Raw genomic sequence first — 17946 nt, forward strand, 5'->3', positions numbered from 1 at the left:
ACATTATTATTTTTTTCCCTATTTTCCTTCTGAAAATTGGGGTGCGTCTTATGGTCCGGTGTGTCTTATAGTCCGAAAAATACGGTAGATAAAAAAAGAACCTAGACAAGTTTGGTGTCTATAAACTCGTAATGACCAGGAGAATCATAATGGCAGGTCAGTTTTAGCATTTAGTGAACCTAGTAAAAAATCAAAACAAAAAACAAGTGAGATTGCACACTTTTTTTTTTCCAATTTCACCGCAGGTGGAATTTTTTTTTTTTTTTTCCCGTTTTCCGGTTCACGACATGCTAAAACCAATGATGTTGTTCAAAAGTACAACTCATCCCGCAAAAACAGGCCCTCACAAGGCCATATTGACAGAAAAATAAAAAGTTATGGCTCTGGGAAGAAGGGGAGCAAAAAATGAAGATACCTTTGGTCATGAAGTTAATGTCTTTAGTTTTTACACTTTTGATGTTGCCAATGGCAGTTTCAATGAATGTGGTGTAGAGTGCATAATATACTCTGACCTTGCTGGACTCATGGCCTGGAGAATGCATTGTGAGGCTGCACGTTATAATTGGTGCCACCATTACTACACAGAAAAATAATTGCCAATCAGGTAATTGAAAATAAAAATGTATCTGCTTGCTTAGGTTATCATTCTGCCAGTCCTTTATGCGTTAAGCATGAGTACCTCTGAATACCTATTGACATGAACTATTCAGATCTTACAATGTTTCCACTCTTTTTAGATCTCCAGAATGGATTTTGCAGAAATTAATATTGACCACCGATTCCATAGGCACCTCATTGGAAAAAGTGGAACAAACAGTAAGTTAGCGAACAATTGATTTTGAGTTAAGATAGAATTAGCAGTGCTAGTCATGATCATGCTTTAATTGCATGAATAATCAACATGATTGCCACTGATGCTGTCTGTTTAGGCACCAAGGACCTGATTCATCAAAACAGTTGTGCCAGAATTCTTAATGTATAGGGGAACGTCTGACTCAATCATGCCCACTAATCAAGACTGGCAATAAAATTGCTGGTCATAATGCATTAAGCCTAAGAAACTATAAATTCTTACTAACAAATTACTCAAATGGGTAAATAAATGCTATCTTGGGATTGTGGTTAAAACGTTACTTTTATTTATTTTAATATTGATAAGTCTAAATGATTCAAAAATAGAAATGCGGTCTTATATTAGTATATTTTGATGTTATAACAATGCCTTATACAGCTCTGGCAAAAATTAAGAGACCACTGCACAGTTCTATAAAAATCAGCTTCTCTCCATGTCTGACAGCTATTCCATTCCAGTGTCACTTGAATTCCAACCAGAGTGCACATCATTCTACTTAATGTGCTTCTGATTAGGTGATCACCTGAACCAAATCTTATTTAACGAAGGAAAGTATGAAGAAAAATCCTGCTGTAGTGTTCACAATCCTCTTGCAATAGGACAAGCTGGATGGCAAAACAAGTGCTAGTAAAAATAACTTTTAACCTTGCCAAAGAAATTGAAAAGAAAAGTCTTGAGTGAGGAAAAGAAGGGCTCAATTCTGGCTTTACTTGCAAAGGGATACAGTGAGCGTCTTGTTGCCTCCATCTTTACAATTTCTAAGACTGCAATCCATTACAACAAGGTCAAGAAGCAGACATTGGGGACAACAAAGCTACAGATCGGCAAAGGGCGAAAACTGCTCTCCTCTGACCGGGATGACCGTCATCTTATTCGAATGTCATTCAGCAACTGCAGGATGACATCATGTGACCTACAAAAGGAATGGCAAATGGCAGCTGGGGTGAAGTGCACGGCAAGAACAGTTTGTAACAGGCTCCTATAGGCAGGGCTCAAGTCAGGAAAAGCTAGAAAAAGCCTTTCATCAATGAGAAGCAAAGGAGGGCCAGGCTGAAGTTTGCCAAAGACCATAAGGATTGGACCATAGAGGACTGGAGTAAGGTAATCTTCTCTGATGAGTCTAATTTTCAGCTTTGCCCAACACCTGGTCGTCTAATGGTTAGATGGACACCTGGAGAGGCGTACCACAGTGTCTTGAACCCACTGTGAAATTTGGTGGAGGATCGGTGATGATCTGGGGAAGCTTCAGCAAGGCTGGAATTGGGCAGGTTAATCTTTGTGAAGGACATATGGATCAAGCCGTATACAAGGTTATCCTGGAAAAAGTTGATTCCTTCTGCTCAGGCAGTGTTCCCCATCTCTGAGGACTGGTTTACTCTGTCGCCTCATTGAGGGACACAGAACCATGGGTGTTATGCTGCTGTCCACTAGGAGGCGACACTATGCATAATCTGAAAAAGATTAACTTTGGCTCCTCCTCTGCAGTATACACCCCTGGACGGCGTCAGCCTTCTCCAGTTTTTGCTTAGTGTCGCAAGGAGGCACACCTTTTTTCTTTTTTTCCTTTCGTCGGAACAGATGAAGAAAAGTGGGTCTCCAGCGAGACTCCCGGCATGGCTCCTTCCTTGGCCCCCTTTTTAGGGGTGCCCAGTTGAAGTGGAGATGGAGGTTCCCCATGTCGCTCCTTCCCCAGACCCTCGGGTACTGGTCCGAAGTTGAGACCCCCCCCTCCTTCCCCTACCCCCTTCAGGGTCTGGGTTGAGGTTGAGGCAAGGATGAAGACCCCCTGACGGTGACAGACGAACCCTCCCTAATCCCCCGCAGGGGGCATTAGGTTGAGACGCCGCAGGTAGGGTCGGAGTACAGACAGCATTCTGCACCAGGGACCCCAGCCCAGCTGTGGGATCCTGCTGGGGCCGGGGGAGGGTGCAGGCAGACGTGGCACAGCAGAGACAGGGCTTTCTGCTCCCCTGCCTCTGCAGTAGCAGTGGCTCCATGGTGCTCCAGGGACCCCACACACAGGTACCGCTAGCCCTGCTGCCCCCATCGCTAGCCAGTCGCCCATTCCGGGGGGGTCCGGTGCAAATCCGACCCCCTCCCGGACTACCGCGCCGCTCTGGAGCCCTCCTGGGCATCAGGCCTCTAATCTAGACCGCGGCTTCGGCCTAGCCGAAGCCGCTGCCTTTTCCCCGCCCCCCGGATGACTAAAACGACACGCTGGAGTGTCATAGAAGGGGCGGATTGAGGCAGAAAGGGTGCGTTTTTACAAGCCCAGCGCGCCCTTTTCAGCTCTCCGCCCCCTCCTCCCTCTCCTCAGAGTCCCGGTGGCCATTTTTTTTTTTTTTGGATGAGATCCAGGAGAGGAGCATCACAGCGGTCTCCGGGGGGGCACAGAACTAGGATCTGTTGGCGCTGGACCTAGGGGCACACCGGTGGGGTAAGCTCACAACTGGGTTTTTCATTACTCAGCTGTGAATCCATACTTCCTAGAAGGCTCTCTGTGGGTTCCCTCTGCGTAGCCACCCCTGTACGATCCCTGATAGCCAGCCTCTGTGCACTATGTCGGGCTCAAGGAAGAGAACCAGGCAGGAATGTTTCTATGCATTCTGCACAGCCTGCAAAGCCACGCTCCCTAGTGGTAGCACGTATCCGCACTGCCGGGACTGCATCCAGAACTCTGGGTCAGACCCCCAGGGAGTCCCTACTGACGCTTCAGTGTCACAGGCCACGCCGGAATGGGCAACTCAGATGTCACAGTCTATGACACAGTCCATAGACAACCTAACTACCGCATTGCTGCAAGCTCTGCAGAGTCGGGCCCCGGCTATGGACGTTACACAGCAAACGGACAGCTTGTCTCAGGAACATGCTGCTTCTGACTCAGACGTAAGCGGACCCACAGGTCTCGATCACCTGAGTCGGCCTATAGCACAAGGCCCCCAGGGAGAGACAGCGTCATTCCAGGTCTCCTAGGCAGTCCCCTGTCAGACAGTGCAATTTACCACAGAGATCCCCACCACAGAAGACCCCTGCCCCAGGTCGCCCTCCAGGGATCACCTTAGTGAGGCACAGGATTCGGAGGGCATCTGTGACTCCGACTCAGATAACGAAACGGAGAGGTCCGTGGTACCTTCTCCCCCTAGCAATACAGCGCTAGTTGAGAACATAATCTCTGCAATTCATCGGGTGCTAAAAATTCCAGAGTCGGCCCCGGAAGTCCCAGAACATAGGATTTGCTCCGAAAGTGTTCAGAAACCACCTAAGGTCTTCCCTAATCACCATGAGTTTGAGGAAATACTTACCAAACAGTTTGCGCAGCCTGAGAAAAAATTTGCTAATCGCAAATATTTGGAAGCGAAGTACCCCTTCCCACAGACAGACACCAAACAATAGACAGATCCACCTGAAGTGGACCGCCCCCGGTTTCTAGGCTAGCAGCGCAGACCTTACTCTCTCTGCCAGATAGCTCAACCCTCAGGGACGCAGCAGACTGGCAAGTAGAACGCATGGCTCGTTCTATTTTCGAAGCGGCAGGCGCCTCTCTGGGCCCTGCGTTTGCTTCAGTTTGGGCGGCCAAGGCTGTGGCATACGTGAACCACCAAGGCGGGACCCGCAGCGCCCAGGCGATGAGAGAAGTGGCGCATATCCTCCGCTGGGCGGAAGACACGAGGTCGGTACTTTCTGCGGTACACATTCCGGTAGAAAACTGGGAAGCCGACTTCCTTAGCAGGCAAGGAATGGACTCGGGGGATTGGTCTCTCCATCCTGAGATTTTTTACCAGATCTGTCAACGCTGGGGAACCCCGGAGGTGGACCTAATGGCATCCCATCTCAATACCAAGGTCCCCAATTTCATGGCCAGGACACACGACCCGCGGTCGCTCGGAGCGGATGCCCTGGTCCAGGACTGGTCCCAGTTCCGACTCCTGTACATTTTTCCACCCCTCCCCCTAATCTCCAGGGTCGTGAGGAAGATCAAGCAAGAGGGAGTTCCAACCATCCTCATCGCTCCAGACTGGCCCAGACGTACATGGTACGCCGACATCGTTCAACTTACAGCAGACGTCACCTGGCATCTACCCGACCGTCGCGACCTTCTGTCTCAATGTCCGTTCTTCCATCAGAATTCAGGGGCTCTCAATTTGACGACATGGCCCTTGAAACCTGGATTCTAACCCAGGCAGGTTTTTCACCGGCTGTCATTGCGACTATGATCAGGGCAAGGCAGCCTGCCTCCGCCAAGATCTATTATCGTACCTGGAGAGCTTTCTTTTCTTGGTGCGAATCTCATGGACAAGTCCCACTCCCTTATTCCCTCCCGAAGGTACTAGGTTTTCTTCAATCGGGTCTAGACGCCAAGCTATCCTTAGGCTCGCTTAAGAGTCAGGTGTCTGCGCTTTCAGTCCTTTTTCAAAAGCGCATTGCTACTAAACCACAAGTAAGGACTTTCATCCAGGGAGTTTCCCGATTGGTTCCTCCCTACAAACGTCCGCTGCATACATGGGACCTCAATCTGGTCCTGACAGCATTGCAAGCTCCACCCTTCGAACCTCTTAGAGGAGTTCCACTCTCCATTCTGTCTCAGAAAGTGTTTTTTTCTAGTGGCGATCACCTCGTTACGCAGAGTGTCGGAATTGTCAGCACTTTCCTGCAGACGGCCTTTCCTAGCCTTTCACCAGGACAAGGTGGTTCTCCGCACGGTACCATCCTTCCTTCCGAAGGTTGTGTCCAACTTTCACCTCAATGAGGAGATTTCACTGCCATCCCTTTGCCCGGTTCCGGTTCATAGAGTGGAGAAGGCTCTGCATACGCTTGACCTCGTCAGAGCATTGCGGATTTACGTGTCCAGGACTGCACCTTTCCGGAAGTCTGATTCCCTCTTCATTCTTCCAGAAGGTAGTCGCAAGGGACTGCCGGCTTCCAAGGCTACCCTTGCCAGATGGATCAAGTCCACCATACATGAGGCCTACCGACTTAACAGTTCCCCTCTTCCGGCCGGTATCACGGCACACTCTACACGGGCAGTAGGGGCCTCCTGGGCCATTCGGCAGCAGGCTTCGGCACAACAAGTGTGTAAGGCGGCCACTTGGACTAGCCTACACACGTTTACGAAACACTACAGTGTTCATACCCAGTCCTCAGCGGATGCGAGCCTGGGTAGACTGGTTCTGCAGGCGGCAGTGCCCCAAATTTAGGGACCTGCTAGCACAATATTCGTCCATTGCTTCCTACCCAGGGACTGCTTTGGGACGTCCCATGGTTCTGTGTCCCCCAATGAGGCGACAGAGTAAAGGATATTTTTGTGTACTCACCGTAAAATCTTTCTCTTAGCCTCTAATTGGGGGACACAGCTCCCACCCTGTTGCCCTTATGGGCCGTTGTTTACGGTTGAGTTCTCATATTGTTCTTTGAGCTCGTACATAGTAGCCTTCTTACAGGCATGGTTATGTTATTTGGTTATGTTCCTCCTAATGCTTTTGCACAAAACTGGAGAAGGCTGATGCCGTCCAGGGGTGTATACTGCAGAGGAGGAGCCAAAGTTAATCTTTTTCAGATTATGCATAGTGTCGCCTCCTAGTGGACAGCAGCATAACACCCAAGGTTCTGTGTCCCCCAATTAGAGGCTAAGAAAAAGAGATTTTACGGTGAGTACACAAAAATCTCCTTTTTCCAGCAGGATAATGCGCCATGCCACACAGCTAGGTCAATCATTGTGTGGATGAAGGACCACCACATCAAATCCCTGTCATGGCCAGCCCAATCTCCACACCTGAACCCCATTGAAAACCTCTGGAATGTAATCAAGAGAAAGATGGATAGTCACAAGACATCATACAAAGAACTGCTTAAGTTTTTGTACCAGGAGTGGCATAAGGTCACCCAGAAGCAGTGTGAAAGACTGGTGGAAAGCATGCCAAGATGCATGAAAGCTGTGATTAAAAATCATGGATATTCCACAAAATATTGATTTCTGAACTCTTCCTGAGTTAAAACATTAGTATTGTTGTTTCTAAATGATTATGAACTTGTTTTCTTAGTATTATTTGAGGTCTGCAAGCACTGCATTATTTTATTATTTTGACCATTTCTCATTTTCTGAAAATAAATGCAACATTTAGTGCTTGGAAATTCAAAGACATGTTGTCAGTAGTTTATAGAATAGTTTAAATAATAAGAGAGCAATTTACATTTTACTCAAAAATATACCTATAAAGAGAAAAATCAGACAAACTGAAAATTTTGCAGTGGTTTCTTAATTTTTTTTGTATGGTTTTGCAAATTGTATAGAATGATTTACAAGCTTGCACTTACAATGTGAACCTGTTCAGTTAATAGGATAAAGGAGCAGTACAAAGTGTCTGTACGCATTCCCCAGGACAGTGAGAAGAGCAGTCAGATCCGAATTGAAGGTGATCCCCAAGGTGTGCAGCAAGCAAAGAAGGAGCTGCTCGAGCTGGCTTCACGGATGGTGAGTCCAGCAGGACTCGCTTTCATATTTTAGGAAGAGGTCTCATCTTGTAACTTATTTTTATAATATACTTCTCCTTATTTAGGAAAATGAGCGCACAAAAGACTTGATCATTGACCAGAAATTCCATCGTACAATTATTGGACAAAAAGGTGAAAGAATCCGGGAGATTCGTGAAAAGTTCCCGGATGTAAGGCGCTTTAAGACCTCAATGTCATCTTCGCACATTCGACTGTTTTCTAGCAATCTCATTTAATCTCTCCACCCTTTTTAGGTAATCATTAATTTCCCAGATCCAACTACAAAGAGTGATATTGTGCAGTTGCGTGGCCCCAAGAATGAGGTGGAGAAGTGCACCAAGTATCTGCATAAGATGGTGACAGAGATGGTACGCACAGGCTTACACTCCTTTGTAATTGTCGGTTTTCACTTTATTAGTGTCCATCATTTATTTTTAGCAGCAATATTTCAAAAAAAAGTCAGCAAGTCATAGACAAGCTTTTTAAAAATATTAGAAAGTATGCAGTAAAACCAAGTAATTGATATGGCCATTAAACCATGATGTGTGACTAGTGAATGCCGTACTCTCTGCAGTCAGCCAGTTTGATTGGTCCTGTGTACGTAGTGAATTTTTTTTTTCTGAACTCTGTCGGATTTAGTTTTTTGTCCTTTTTGTTTTTTTCCCCCTTACTTGTTTTTAATGATTAATTTACTTTTCAGGTGGAGAACAGTTATTCCATTTCTGTACCAATCTTTAAGCAGTTTCACAAAAACATCATCGGAAAGGGAGGTGCTAATATCAAAAAGGTAAGTTGTGACTTCCATTTGTATCCTTTTTTTTTTCTCCTTTGTGTTATACTGAATGTTGGTTTCCCTTTTTAGATCCGTGAAGAATGTAACACTAAAATTGACCTCCCAGCTGAGAACAGTAACTCCGAAATGATTATCATTACTGGGAAGAAACCCAACTGTGAGGCTGCACGGGATAGAATTCTAGCTATTCAAAAAGAACTGGTAAGCGTTGTTCGCAATGCATTACACTTGTAAATTTTAATATTTTTTAAAAAACACTTTTGGTAATTTTATTAGAATTAGACGCACTGCTGTTTGACTCCCATTCTTTGTCCATGTGGTTACAGGCTAACATAACTGAACTGGAGGTCAGCATTCCATCTAAACTGCACAACTCGCTTATTGGCGCTAAGGGGCGCTTCATCCGATCAATTATGGAGGAGTGCGGAGGCGTGCACATCCACTTCCCAAGTGAGGGCTCTGGAAGCGACACAGTTACTATTCGAGGACCAGCTCAGGATGTTGAACGGGCCAAAAAACAGCTGCTTCAACTGGCAGAAGAAAAGGTAACGGATTTATGTAAGAACGATTAGGAGAAAAATGTCAAAAAATATCCTCTGCCCACTCTTTTACCCATCCAGTGCACCCCCCCAAAAAAGGGGGATACTGGGAAAGTTCATTGCTTTATATTTTTCATTTATTTGCTGTGTAAGGTCAACTGTTGAATAAAAAATGGCCATTGGATGAGCGTAGACTTATGTACCGGCACCATTCAATATCAGTTGGGGAATATTCACCGACACTTCGTAATAACATACGTGTGTATTAGTACAAGCCCCCAAGCAGATTGATATTAATTTAATTTGTAGACCTTACTGTCTCAGGAGGCTGAAAACAGTGATTGTTCTTTACACTGCAGCTTATCTCACGTTTTGACATTTATTTATCCGCTGCTTAGAAACTTCTTACATCGGTCACTTTTTTTTTTTCCAGAAAATATTTTATAGGTTGTAATAGTTTTAATGTTGTTTTCCAGCAAACAAAGAGTTTTACTGCCGAGTTACGCGCTAAACCCGAATATCACAAGTTCTTAATTGGTAAAGGAGGAGGAAACATCCGCAAGGTGCGTGACCAAACTGGAGCCCGAATAATCTTCCCCACAGCTGAAGATCAAGACCAGCAGCTCATCACCATTGTGGGCACAGAGGAGTCTGTGAAAGATGCACAGAAGGAACTGGAAATACTAATCAAGAGTTTGGTGAGAACAGATTGCCTTTTTTTTATTTTTTATTTTTGCTCTTCCCCTTTATATCCAGAATTACCAAGAATTTTAAGTCAAATGAAGAGGCGAAACACCATGTTCATTGCCCATCATGAGCTGTGGAAATGTCTACTTTGCTTCATCCTAGTTTTGGAAATGTGGTATATACACCTTTAGTGATCTTGTGGGTGCGTGTTTCAAAGACCCCTACCGCATTCACAAATGTAGCATTGGGTAAAGAGACTGGACCTGATGTTGATGACAGGTCTTGTGTTTCTTTATTTATTTTTTTTTTAATGCTGCTTGGTTTAATTAGGGCCTGTTCGGCTGGAATTTAACAGTCGCGGCCAAAAGTTATGAGGCCAACACACATTTTGCTTTTCACAAAGTTTGCTGCTTCAGTTTTTATAGCAGCGATTTGCATGAACTCATGATTGCAATTCATCTGATTTTACTTTTCCGAAGTGATTTCCTGCCATGAAAATTAATTTAAGCACAAAAAAGCAATTTCCAATAATTTCAGCGCTGTGAAAACGACGAAAAACTGGAATTTTGATTGCATCGTTTTTACTGCCAAAACAGCAGGTTTTGGCTGCAGAAAAAAAACTCAACAAAAATGCTGAATGTAGCCTAAAATCAGATGACCTTCCTTTTAATTGTACTTCGTTAACCATCAGACTAAAGGGACTATAAAAACTGAAGCATCAAACTTTCAGAGAACCAAAATTTGTCGGCCTCAAAGTTTTTGGCCACATCTTTACAGAGAATTATGTGGAGCCCCTTTTTTAAAAAGGTTCTCTGGAAGTAGAAATAAAATATAAACTCCTAAACTAAATTTCATCATAAAGAGCTTCCTAAATGTTTTGAATCACCCTGTTGTCCCCTCCATCATTCTCCTGGGGATGTACTGAAGTTAGGCCAAAGGATTAGAGGACAATGTCTTCATTGATGTGAAAATCTGATGCTGCCATAGGAAGAAAGAATGGCATGGAATGGAGGACAACCTTGTCCTGTTGGTGAACAAGGAAGAAGACAAGTGCAGGAAAGGGCAGTGAGCTCACACTTCTCAGGCACCTGTTCTATTAAAGTGGTTGTCTCCTCTTTGGCTACCCATCCTCTTGGAATTCTGGGACAGTACTATTGATCAACAGTCTAAGCAGCAAAACAATGCCGCTAGTCTGAGCGAACAGTGCTCTCCAGAGATCCAACCAGCCTCAGTGCTTACAAACTCTATTGGAAACAGCTTGTAAACTCTGCATCTGTCTGGTTACTGCTGATAGACTGCACTGGTCGGTAAAGTATGATTTGTTAATTAAAGGTATTTGGGAATACATGATGACATTTCCTTTTAATTTATTGATTCTAACCAGAGAGACTTTTTAAGCTGTAATAATGATATAAAAGTAGGCGATCTGTAGTACTAATTGACTGCAACATTCTGCACCTCAAATGGCTGACCTGCATAATATGGTTTTCCTAAACTACCAGCTATGTTATTCATTTGTTTTGTTTTTTTTTTGTTAGGATAACATAGTTGAGGACACAATGTCTGTGGACCCTAAGCACCACCGTCACTTTGTAATCCGACGAGGACAAGTGCTACGGGACATTGCAGAAGAATATGGCGGTGTAACGGTTAGCTTCCCGCGTTCTGGTGTTCAGAGTGATCGTGTTACTTTGAAGGGTGCAAAGGAGTGTGTAGAGGCTGCCAAAAAACGGATCTTGGACATCATTGAAGATTTGGTGAGGAAGGATGCATCATGGCTTCCATATTTTTCTTTCATAAAGTGTGGTACCATCATTGGAGGGTCTGACATTTCTCACTTTTGTACTTTAGGAGGCTCAGGTCACCATTGAGTGCATGATTCCTCAACGATTCCATCGATCCATTATGGGTCCTAAAGGTTCTCGTATCCAGCAGATAACAAGAGAACATGGTGTACAGATTAAGTTCCCTGACCGTGAAGAGAACCCTCAGGCAGGTAAGGGAACCTCTTGGTTCAGGTATCCTTGGTGGTTGGGTAAAGAAACCATACATGTATGATCAACTATTCTTTTCCATCAGCCCAAAATGCTGAGTCACCAGCCCAGGAGAATGGAGAAGAAGGGACTGAAAATAAAGTTGCTGCAGACCCAGGCTCTCCTAAGAAATGTGACATAATTCTGATCTCTGGACGCAAGGAGCGCTGTGATTCAGCTTGTGAAGCCCTAAAGGTTTGTAATGATCGACTTGATAAGTGCGTAGAATATATTGGAATCATTAACATGTTGGCCACTCTCATTGAAAAATGATGAAATTCCTAGCTTTTGGATAAATAATGCAGCTTCCTCTATTTCGTTAGGCTCTTGTTCCAGTCAGCATTGAGGTGGAGGTCCCATATGATCTCCATCGTTACATCATTGGGCAGAAAGGTACAGGCATCCGCAAGATGATGGATGAGTTTGAGGTAGGTTTCTTCAGACTTCAAAAAACCTGTTTTGAGCAGATCATTAATCTGATTACAGATCAAATTATTTCATGTATTTGTATTATGTACATTAGGTCAATATCCAAGTGCCAGCCCCCGAGCTGCAGTGTGATATAATAACCATCACCGGCCTTTCTACTTATTTGGATCGCGCCAAAGGTGGTCTTCTTGATAGAGTGAAGGAGCTGCAGGCTGAGCAGGAGGACAGGGTGAGTGAAGTTTACAGTGATTGATTTTGAAGGGGCCCATTGTCCTTTCTAATAGATCTATACAATGTGAAAGAAATCTGTCCATTAAGGGTGGTAAGTGGATTTTGAGGTTTTGTCTAACATGGGCCCTTGTGTCTTTCTAGGCATTGAGAAGCTTTAAGTTGGTCATCTCTGTAGATCCCAAGTATCACCCTAAAATTATTGGCCGCAAAGGTGCAGTCATTAGTCAGATTCGCATTGAGCACGATGTCAACATCCAGTTTCCTGATAAGAATGATGAAAACCAGGTAAATTCTGCTAAACTTGTTTTATTCTTTGCTACTGAAATATAAAAATGTTAGGATTTTTTTCATTTTTGCTCCATGTTTCAGTTTGAAAAAGCCTTCTAAATATTTATTTCATATATGGGGAACAAAATTCTTAGCTTTTCCTACCCAGTATACCGTAAAATGCATAAAACACATGGCTGACATCTGTGTGCTACCCACCTTCTTCTTTCTTCCACGGAACCATTGATTTGTCTTGGTGAGTTTGATCTGCAAACGCTGATCAAAGTAGGCATATATCTGAATGAAAGCACATATGGAAAGGCACATTCATTGTAATGGGTCTGTGGTCTATCTGCAAAAGTAACAGTAGACATGTTAAAAAAAAATATCTTGTGTAAAACCATCATTACATTCCCAGAAATTAATTTGTTGGGGTGCCACAAGCGAAATATGGTATTATACAAGTGGACATCTAAACCAAAGTGTTGTCTGTGTGATACAGTACAGGAGTGATCTTTGCGGTCTCTTCTGTTTGGCCATGAGATGAAGATCCTGAATGGAGATCCCCCTCTATTAACGCAGAATGACCTAATAGTTTATATGCAGATGGATGTTATGAATTGTTACCTTTGTCAGAACAGGCCTAACAATATATGGATGACCAGATGAGATATACACATGGTAATGAAGACCTAATGCGTGCAACAGGCAACATATAAGTTGTCCAGCTAGAGGAAACGGACATCCTGTATTACTACAAATCCTGGCATATAGCTATACTTATTTTCTTAACTTTCACTTCACCGGATGGATTTTTCTACTCCTTTAGTCACCTTGTCATTTTCAATCTCTTTAGGATCAGATCACCATCACTGGTTATGAGAAGAATACAGAGGCTGCTAAAGAGGCAATCATGCAAATTGTTGGGGACCTGGAGCAGATGGTGTCTGAAGACCTTACCTTGGATCACCGTGTCCACGCTAGGATTATTGGCGGAAAAGGCAAAGCCATACGCAGGATCATGGATGAATTTAAGGTTGAGAGCAGATCTTACATTTTCATATTATTCAATATCTGCTCTCATATTCCCTGTTGGGTTATATGGTGGTATTTAAAGGGAATTCCTCAGTGGGATCCTGCCTCTATTAATGAGAGTGAAGGAGGTCTCCAGTTTCTGTGGATTATCAGGCGACCTATCCAATAAAAGACCATAAAAGTACAGTAATTTGAGTTCCCAAGAGAATATAAAACTGATAGGCGTCCTGCTCTGTCCAGAGAATGTTACTTTCTGATGTGTAATATTAGCCGTAGATACCTTGCCGGTCTGATCATCCTGTGTACGGATTGTATGAGGCTTGTTCCTTGTGGATTTTAGTTCTCAAGTACAGTAGTCTGGTCTGTGATGAGAAATGGTGTTGGTCGCTAATTCGCCAGAAGTACATTTGAATAAATGAACATTTTGTCTTTCTCTAGGTGGATATTCGCTTTCCTCAGAGTGGAGCCCCTGATCCAAACCTTGTGACTGTGATGGGCAAGCCAGAGGATGTAGATGAAGCCATTGATCATCTGCTGAACCTGGAGGAGGAATATGTACGTTCATTTATTCTTTGCTTTGTATCTCTGAACAAAAAATGTCTATTTGAGTTGACAACATTTTGCTATTTCATTAGTTGTAGTAATTCTTTATTTTATTTCTCAGATGTCTGATGTGGTAGAGAATGAAGCGATGCAATCGTATATGAAGCCCCCCTCTCAGGAAGAGAACAAGCCCCAGCCATCCAAGGGCTTTGTTGTACGTGATGCTCCATGGGCAGCAGGAGGCAGCGACAAGGTGCGCGTCTTATACACTAATAGGTGTCCCGTTATTAATAAACTTCCATACAGCATCAACCCGGGAATATGCAAGAACAAAGGGAAAACCATTGCGACTGATACATTTTTTTCCTTTCTTTTAGGCTCCTGACATGACCAGTCCTGAGGATTTCCCCCACTTTGGGGCTCCAGTGGCCCACAAGACTTCTCCATGGGGCCCAAAAAGACACGGTGGTGGAAAAGGCTTGATGCCTGCTGACATGTCTGCTTCCTGTTAACTCTCCTGTTGCTGTGTCTGAATCACTTGACCTGTCATCTCCTTATCTCCCTCTCCACCCTTTTCCTCTGCCTTCCAGGATCCCATATACCAGTCACTGCTGCAGGGGTTTACCTGGCACTTCTGGTTCCTCACGGGAAGATAAACATTGGTATTTCAGCGATCGTATAGAAAGAGCCTATAACTGCACCTGTCTGCCATAGTAATGCTATGTGTTTCTACACACCATGAGCTATAGTAAAATGATTTGTACATACTGCCACTACAGCCTTTCGTTAGTCGCTAGATATCTGGAGTGATCGTAGGGTCTGCTGATGGTCGGAGCGACCACTCTGTTATGGTAGTATGCTTGTATCCATTTGGAAATGTATAAACCATTTGTCTTTCTAGTTCTTCTGACCAAACTGTTAGGTGTGCAGCTGTACTTGGTAATATCATAAAATGTAACGCGAAATGCTGTTTTTAGACAGCTTTGGATTCTTGAGACGGCAGAGAGGCTATTATTTGTCAGTCTAATGTCTAAAATGCCATGGTTGTAATTGGCATCCTTTCCTGCCACAGAGCAGAATGTATTACGAAGTGCCCTGTAAACCTTTCACTGCCAGAGCCATATAAGAGGGAAGGATATGCACAAAGGGGGAAGTGTTGAAGGCGTATTGACTTCCCCCTCCCCATCCTCTCATCTGGTTTTATGACATTAAGGCTAATGCTGTTCCAGGCTGTGGAGAAGCCTAGATTTACAAACCGGTGGCATCAGGATGGAATTGTACCCTCTGCTGCTAAAGAACAACCTTGCCATGAGCTGAGTAATGAAATGGGTAAAAAAAAAGTCCACCACATCTCGATAGTCCTGTCACAGCCCTTTCTCTTGTCCCCTTACCTCTGATGCCGGGGGAAAGGGATCCGATGTTCTTGTCCAGTTTGGGTGGGGGGGTAACATTTAGTTTCAGGTTTTTTCCAGACCTCTCCTCAGCCCCCTTACTCCTTGGACATTTCTACTTACTGTGCCTCAGTATCAACTTCCTGTACACAAAGGTCAGGAAATAAACATCCTTTAAAAGCCAGCCTCTTCTGTGTCCCTGTCTTAATATTGACAATTTGGTGGGTGGGGATGAGTTCTTCATTGCAGTAAAAAGGTAAATTTGCCAAAAAAACTGAGTAAGTAGTCCGTTCTTTGTGACGTTTTAAGGATACAGCATAGAATTCAAGAGGTCTGGAGAAGAACATGTCAAAGTATAATGCAGACTGGGTGACAAATGTAACGTCCAGTAGAAGTGATGGGGATCTGCACTAAATAGATGATTGCGATTTATTACACCGCATCTACACTGGCTACTACTGTTCTATAAAGACCACAGTGTACAAGAAGCAGCACCCAAAATATGTACAGACCGCTACACTGTGCCAAGTCAACGTGGTTACCAGGAGCTGAGCTTTAGTGACAATTTGGTAGAAAAATTAAGGCTATGTCTTAGGCTTTAAAAAAAAAAAAAAAAAAAAAAAAAACAGGGCTGGTTTAGATCGTTGCCAGAGAGCGGGGCTGTGGAAGGTTGTGGGATCCTCTGCTTGCCAGTATACCACACTCCAGATGTAAGGACCTGAATATTGCTCGCAAGGCTGGGTGCTTTAGACAGTTTTTGTTATTTATAAAATCCTGCAGTTGCCCACTGCTGTACCCCTTCCCGACCTTTGACGCCACATAGACGTCATGAAAAGTCGTGCCAATACGACCCATGATGCCTATGTGGCGTCATGAAAAGATCTCCCTCCTGTGGGTCGGGTGAGCGGGTTCAATGAAAGTTCACCCGACCCGCCGTTACAGGGGACCTAGACTTGACCCGGGGGGGGGGGGGGCTTTGACCCCCCCCCCCCCGGGTCTACGATCACGCCTGGTGAACTTTTTGTCACCCCCCCTCTGATCTGATTGGAGCTAGCGTCCATGTGAAGCTAGCCCTCCAATCAGATGTGGAGGGCACGGAGTAAAATGATAAAATGATGGCTGCCTCCTTTCTCAGCTTCATCCCGTCTGTGGAAGCTGAGGAGCGAGGTGCTTGACTGTCGCCCTGACCTGCGTTCGCCGCTGCCACCATCTGGTAATCCCGTCTTCTCCCCCGCTGCCTAATTCCTGCCCCCCCACCTCTGCTCACTCTCCCTTGCACCCCTGATCCTCACCCAGCACCCTTTATCCCCCTGCTGCTGCCAGCTCCTCAGCCCCCTCCTGCCTTCTGTGCCTCAGAGCCCCCTCCTGTGCCCCCGTGGTCACAGCTCAGCCCCAGTGATCACCCCCATCAACCCCTGCCCCCCTGATTAACCCCTGCTGCAGGTTTTTATTTGGATCTTCATCTCATGAGCCATCTCGTGCCCCCTCCCCCCCCCCCCCGTGCCTGACAGCCCCCTTCTGCCCCTGGTGATCACCCCCCAGCACCCCTGATCATCCCCCTGTTGCTGCCGGCTCCTCAGCTGCCCCCCCCCCCCCGTGCCTGACAGCTCCCTTCTGCCCCTGGTGATCATCCCCCAGCACAGCTGATCACCCCAGCCCCCCCCCGCTGGTTCCATCTCCTCAGCCCCCTCCTGCCCCCCCCCCCACGCGCCTGACAGTCCCCCTCCTGACAGCCCCTTCCTGCAGTAAAAAGTTTCACCAAACGCTCACACACATGCACATGTACACTGTTTTTTTTTTTTGTTTTTTACACACACCACACGCACAATGTCCTGCTCATCCCAGCCCAACACTATACCACACACCAACCTGATGTAGTGTCAGGTTGGTATGTGTGGCGCAGTGTACGTCAGGTTGGTGTGTGTGGTGTAGTACACACACACCAACCTAACGTACACTACACCACACACACCAACCTGACATATACTACACCACATACACCCCAACCTGACGTAGTTGTCAGGTTGGTGTGTGTGTGGCGTAGTGTACGTTAGGTTGGTGTGTGTGTACTACACCACACACACCAACCTGGCGTACACTACACCACACACCAACACTTGCTAAGTTCCTTGGGGTATCTATTTTCCAAAATGGGGTCACTTGTGGGGGTACTCCAATGTTTAGGCACACAGGGACTCTCCAAACACGACATGGTGTCCGCTAACAATTGGAGCTAATTTTCCATTCAAAATGTCAAATGGCGCTCCTTCCCTTCTGAGCCCTGCCGTGCACCCAAACAGTGGTTTATAACCACATATCCTGTTGCCCATGTGAAAATGAAAAAATTGATGCTAAAAAAAAAAAAAATTTTGTTGGAAAAATTAAAATGTCCACTTTTTCCTTCCACGTTGCTTTAATTCCTGTGAAGCACCTGAAGGGTTAATAATCTTCTTGAATGTAGTTTTGAGTAGCATGAGGGGTGCAGTTTTTAGAATGGTGTCATTTTTGGGTATTTTCTGCCATATAGACCCCTCAAAGTGACTTCAAATGTGAGGCGGTCCCTAAAAAAAAAAAGTTTTGTAAATTTTGTTGTAAAAATGAGAAATCGCTGGTCAACTTTTAACCCTTAACTTCCTCCTAACAAAAAAATTTTGTT

The 17946-nt window shown here is 45.0% G+C and overlaps 1 protein-coding gene across 1 annotated transcript in view; it reads left to right on the forward strand.

Moving 5' to 3' along the window:
* HDLBP (high density lipoprotein binding protein) overlaps window positions 1-15474 on the forward strand; it is a 57819-nt gene extending 42345 nt beyond the window's left edge. Inside the window, exons 11-28 of the mRNA XM_073581198.1 lie at window positions 738-816; window positions 7183-7322; window positions 7408-7512; window positions 7597-7710; window positions 8043-8129; window positions 8205-8336; window positions 8462-8680; window positions 9151-9372; window positions 10900-11118; window positions 11213-11357; window positions 11441-11589; window positions 11718-11822; window positions 11918-12052; window positions 12196-12339; window positions 13178-13357; window positions 13795-13911; window positions 14021-14152; window positions 14277-15474. Of these exons, the coding sequence (XP_073437299.1) occupies window positions 738-816; window positions 7183-7322; window positions 7408-7512; window positions 7597-7710; window positions 8043-8129; window positions 8205-8336; window positions 8462-8680; window positions 9151-9372; window positions 10900-11118; window positions 11213-11357; window positions 11441-11589; window positions 11718-11822; window positions 11918-12052; window positions 12196-12339; window positions 13178-13357; window positions 13795-13911; window positions 14021-14152; window positions 14277-14411 (2559 nt within the window). The 3' untranslated portion in view covers window positions 14412-15474. The remainder of the gene's footprint in view (window positions 1-737; window positions 817-7182; window positions 7323-7407; window positions 7513-7596; window positions 7711-8042; window positions 8130-8204; window positions 8337-8461; window positions 8681-9150; window positions 9373-10899; window positions 11119-11212; window positions 11358-11440; window positions 11590-11717; window positions 11823-11917; window positions 12053-12195; window positions 12340-13177; window positions 13358-13794; window positions 13912-14020; window positions 14153-14276) is intronic.
* The last annotated feature ends 2472 nt before the right edge of the window (window positions 15475-17946 follow it).

This window comes from Dendrobates tinctorius, unplaced genomic scaffold (genome assembly GCF_039654945.1).
Source record: "Dendrobates tinctorius isolate UK_male_01 unplaced genomic scaffold, ASM3965494v1 ptg000069l, whole genome shotgun sequence".
Lineage (NCBI taxonomy): Eukaryota > Metazoa > Chordata > Amphibia > Anura > Dendrobatidae > Dendrobates > Dendrobates tinctorius.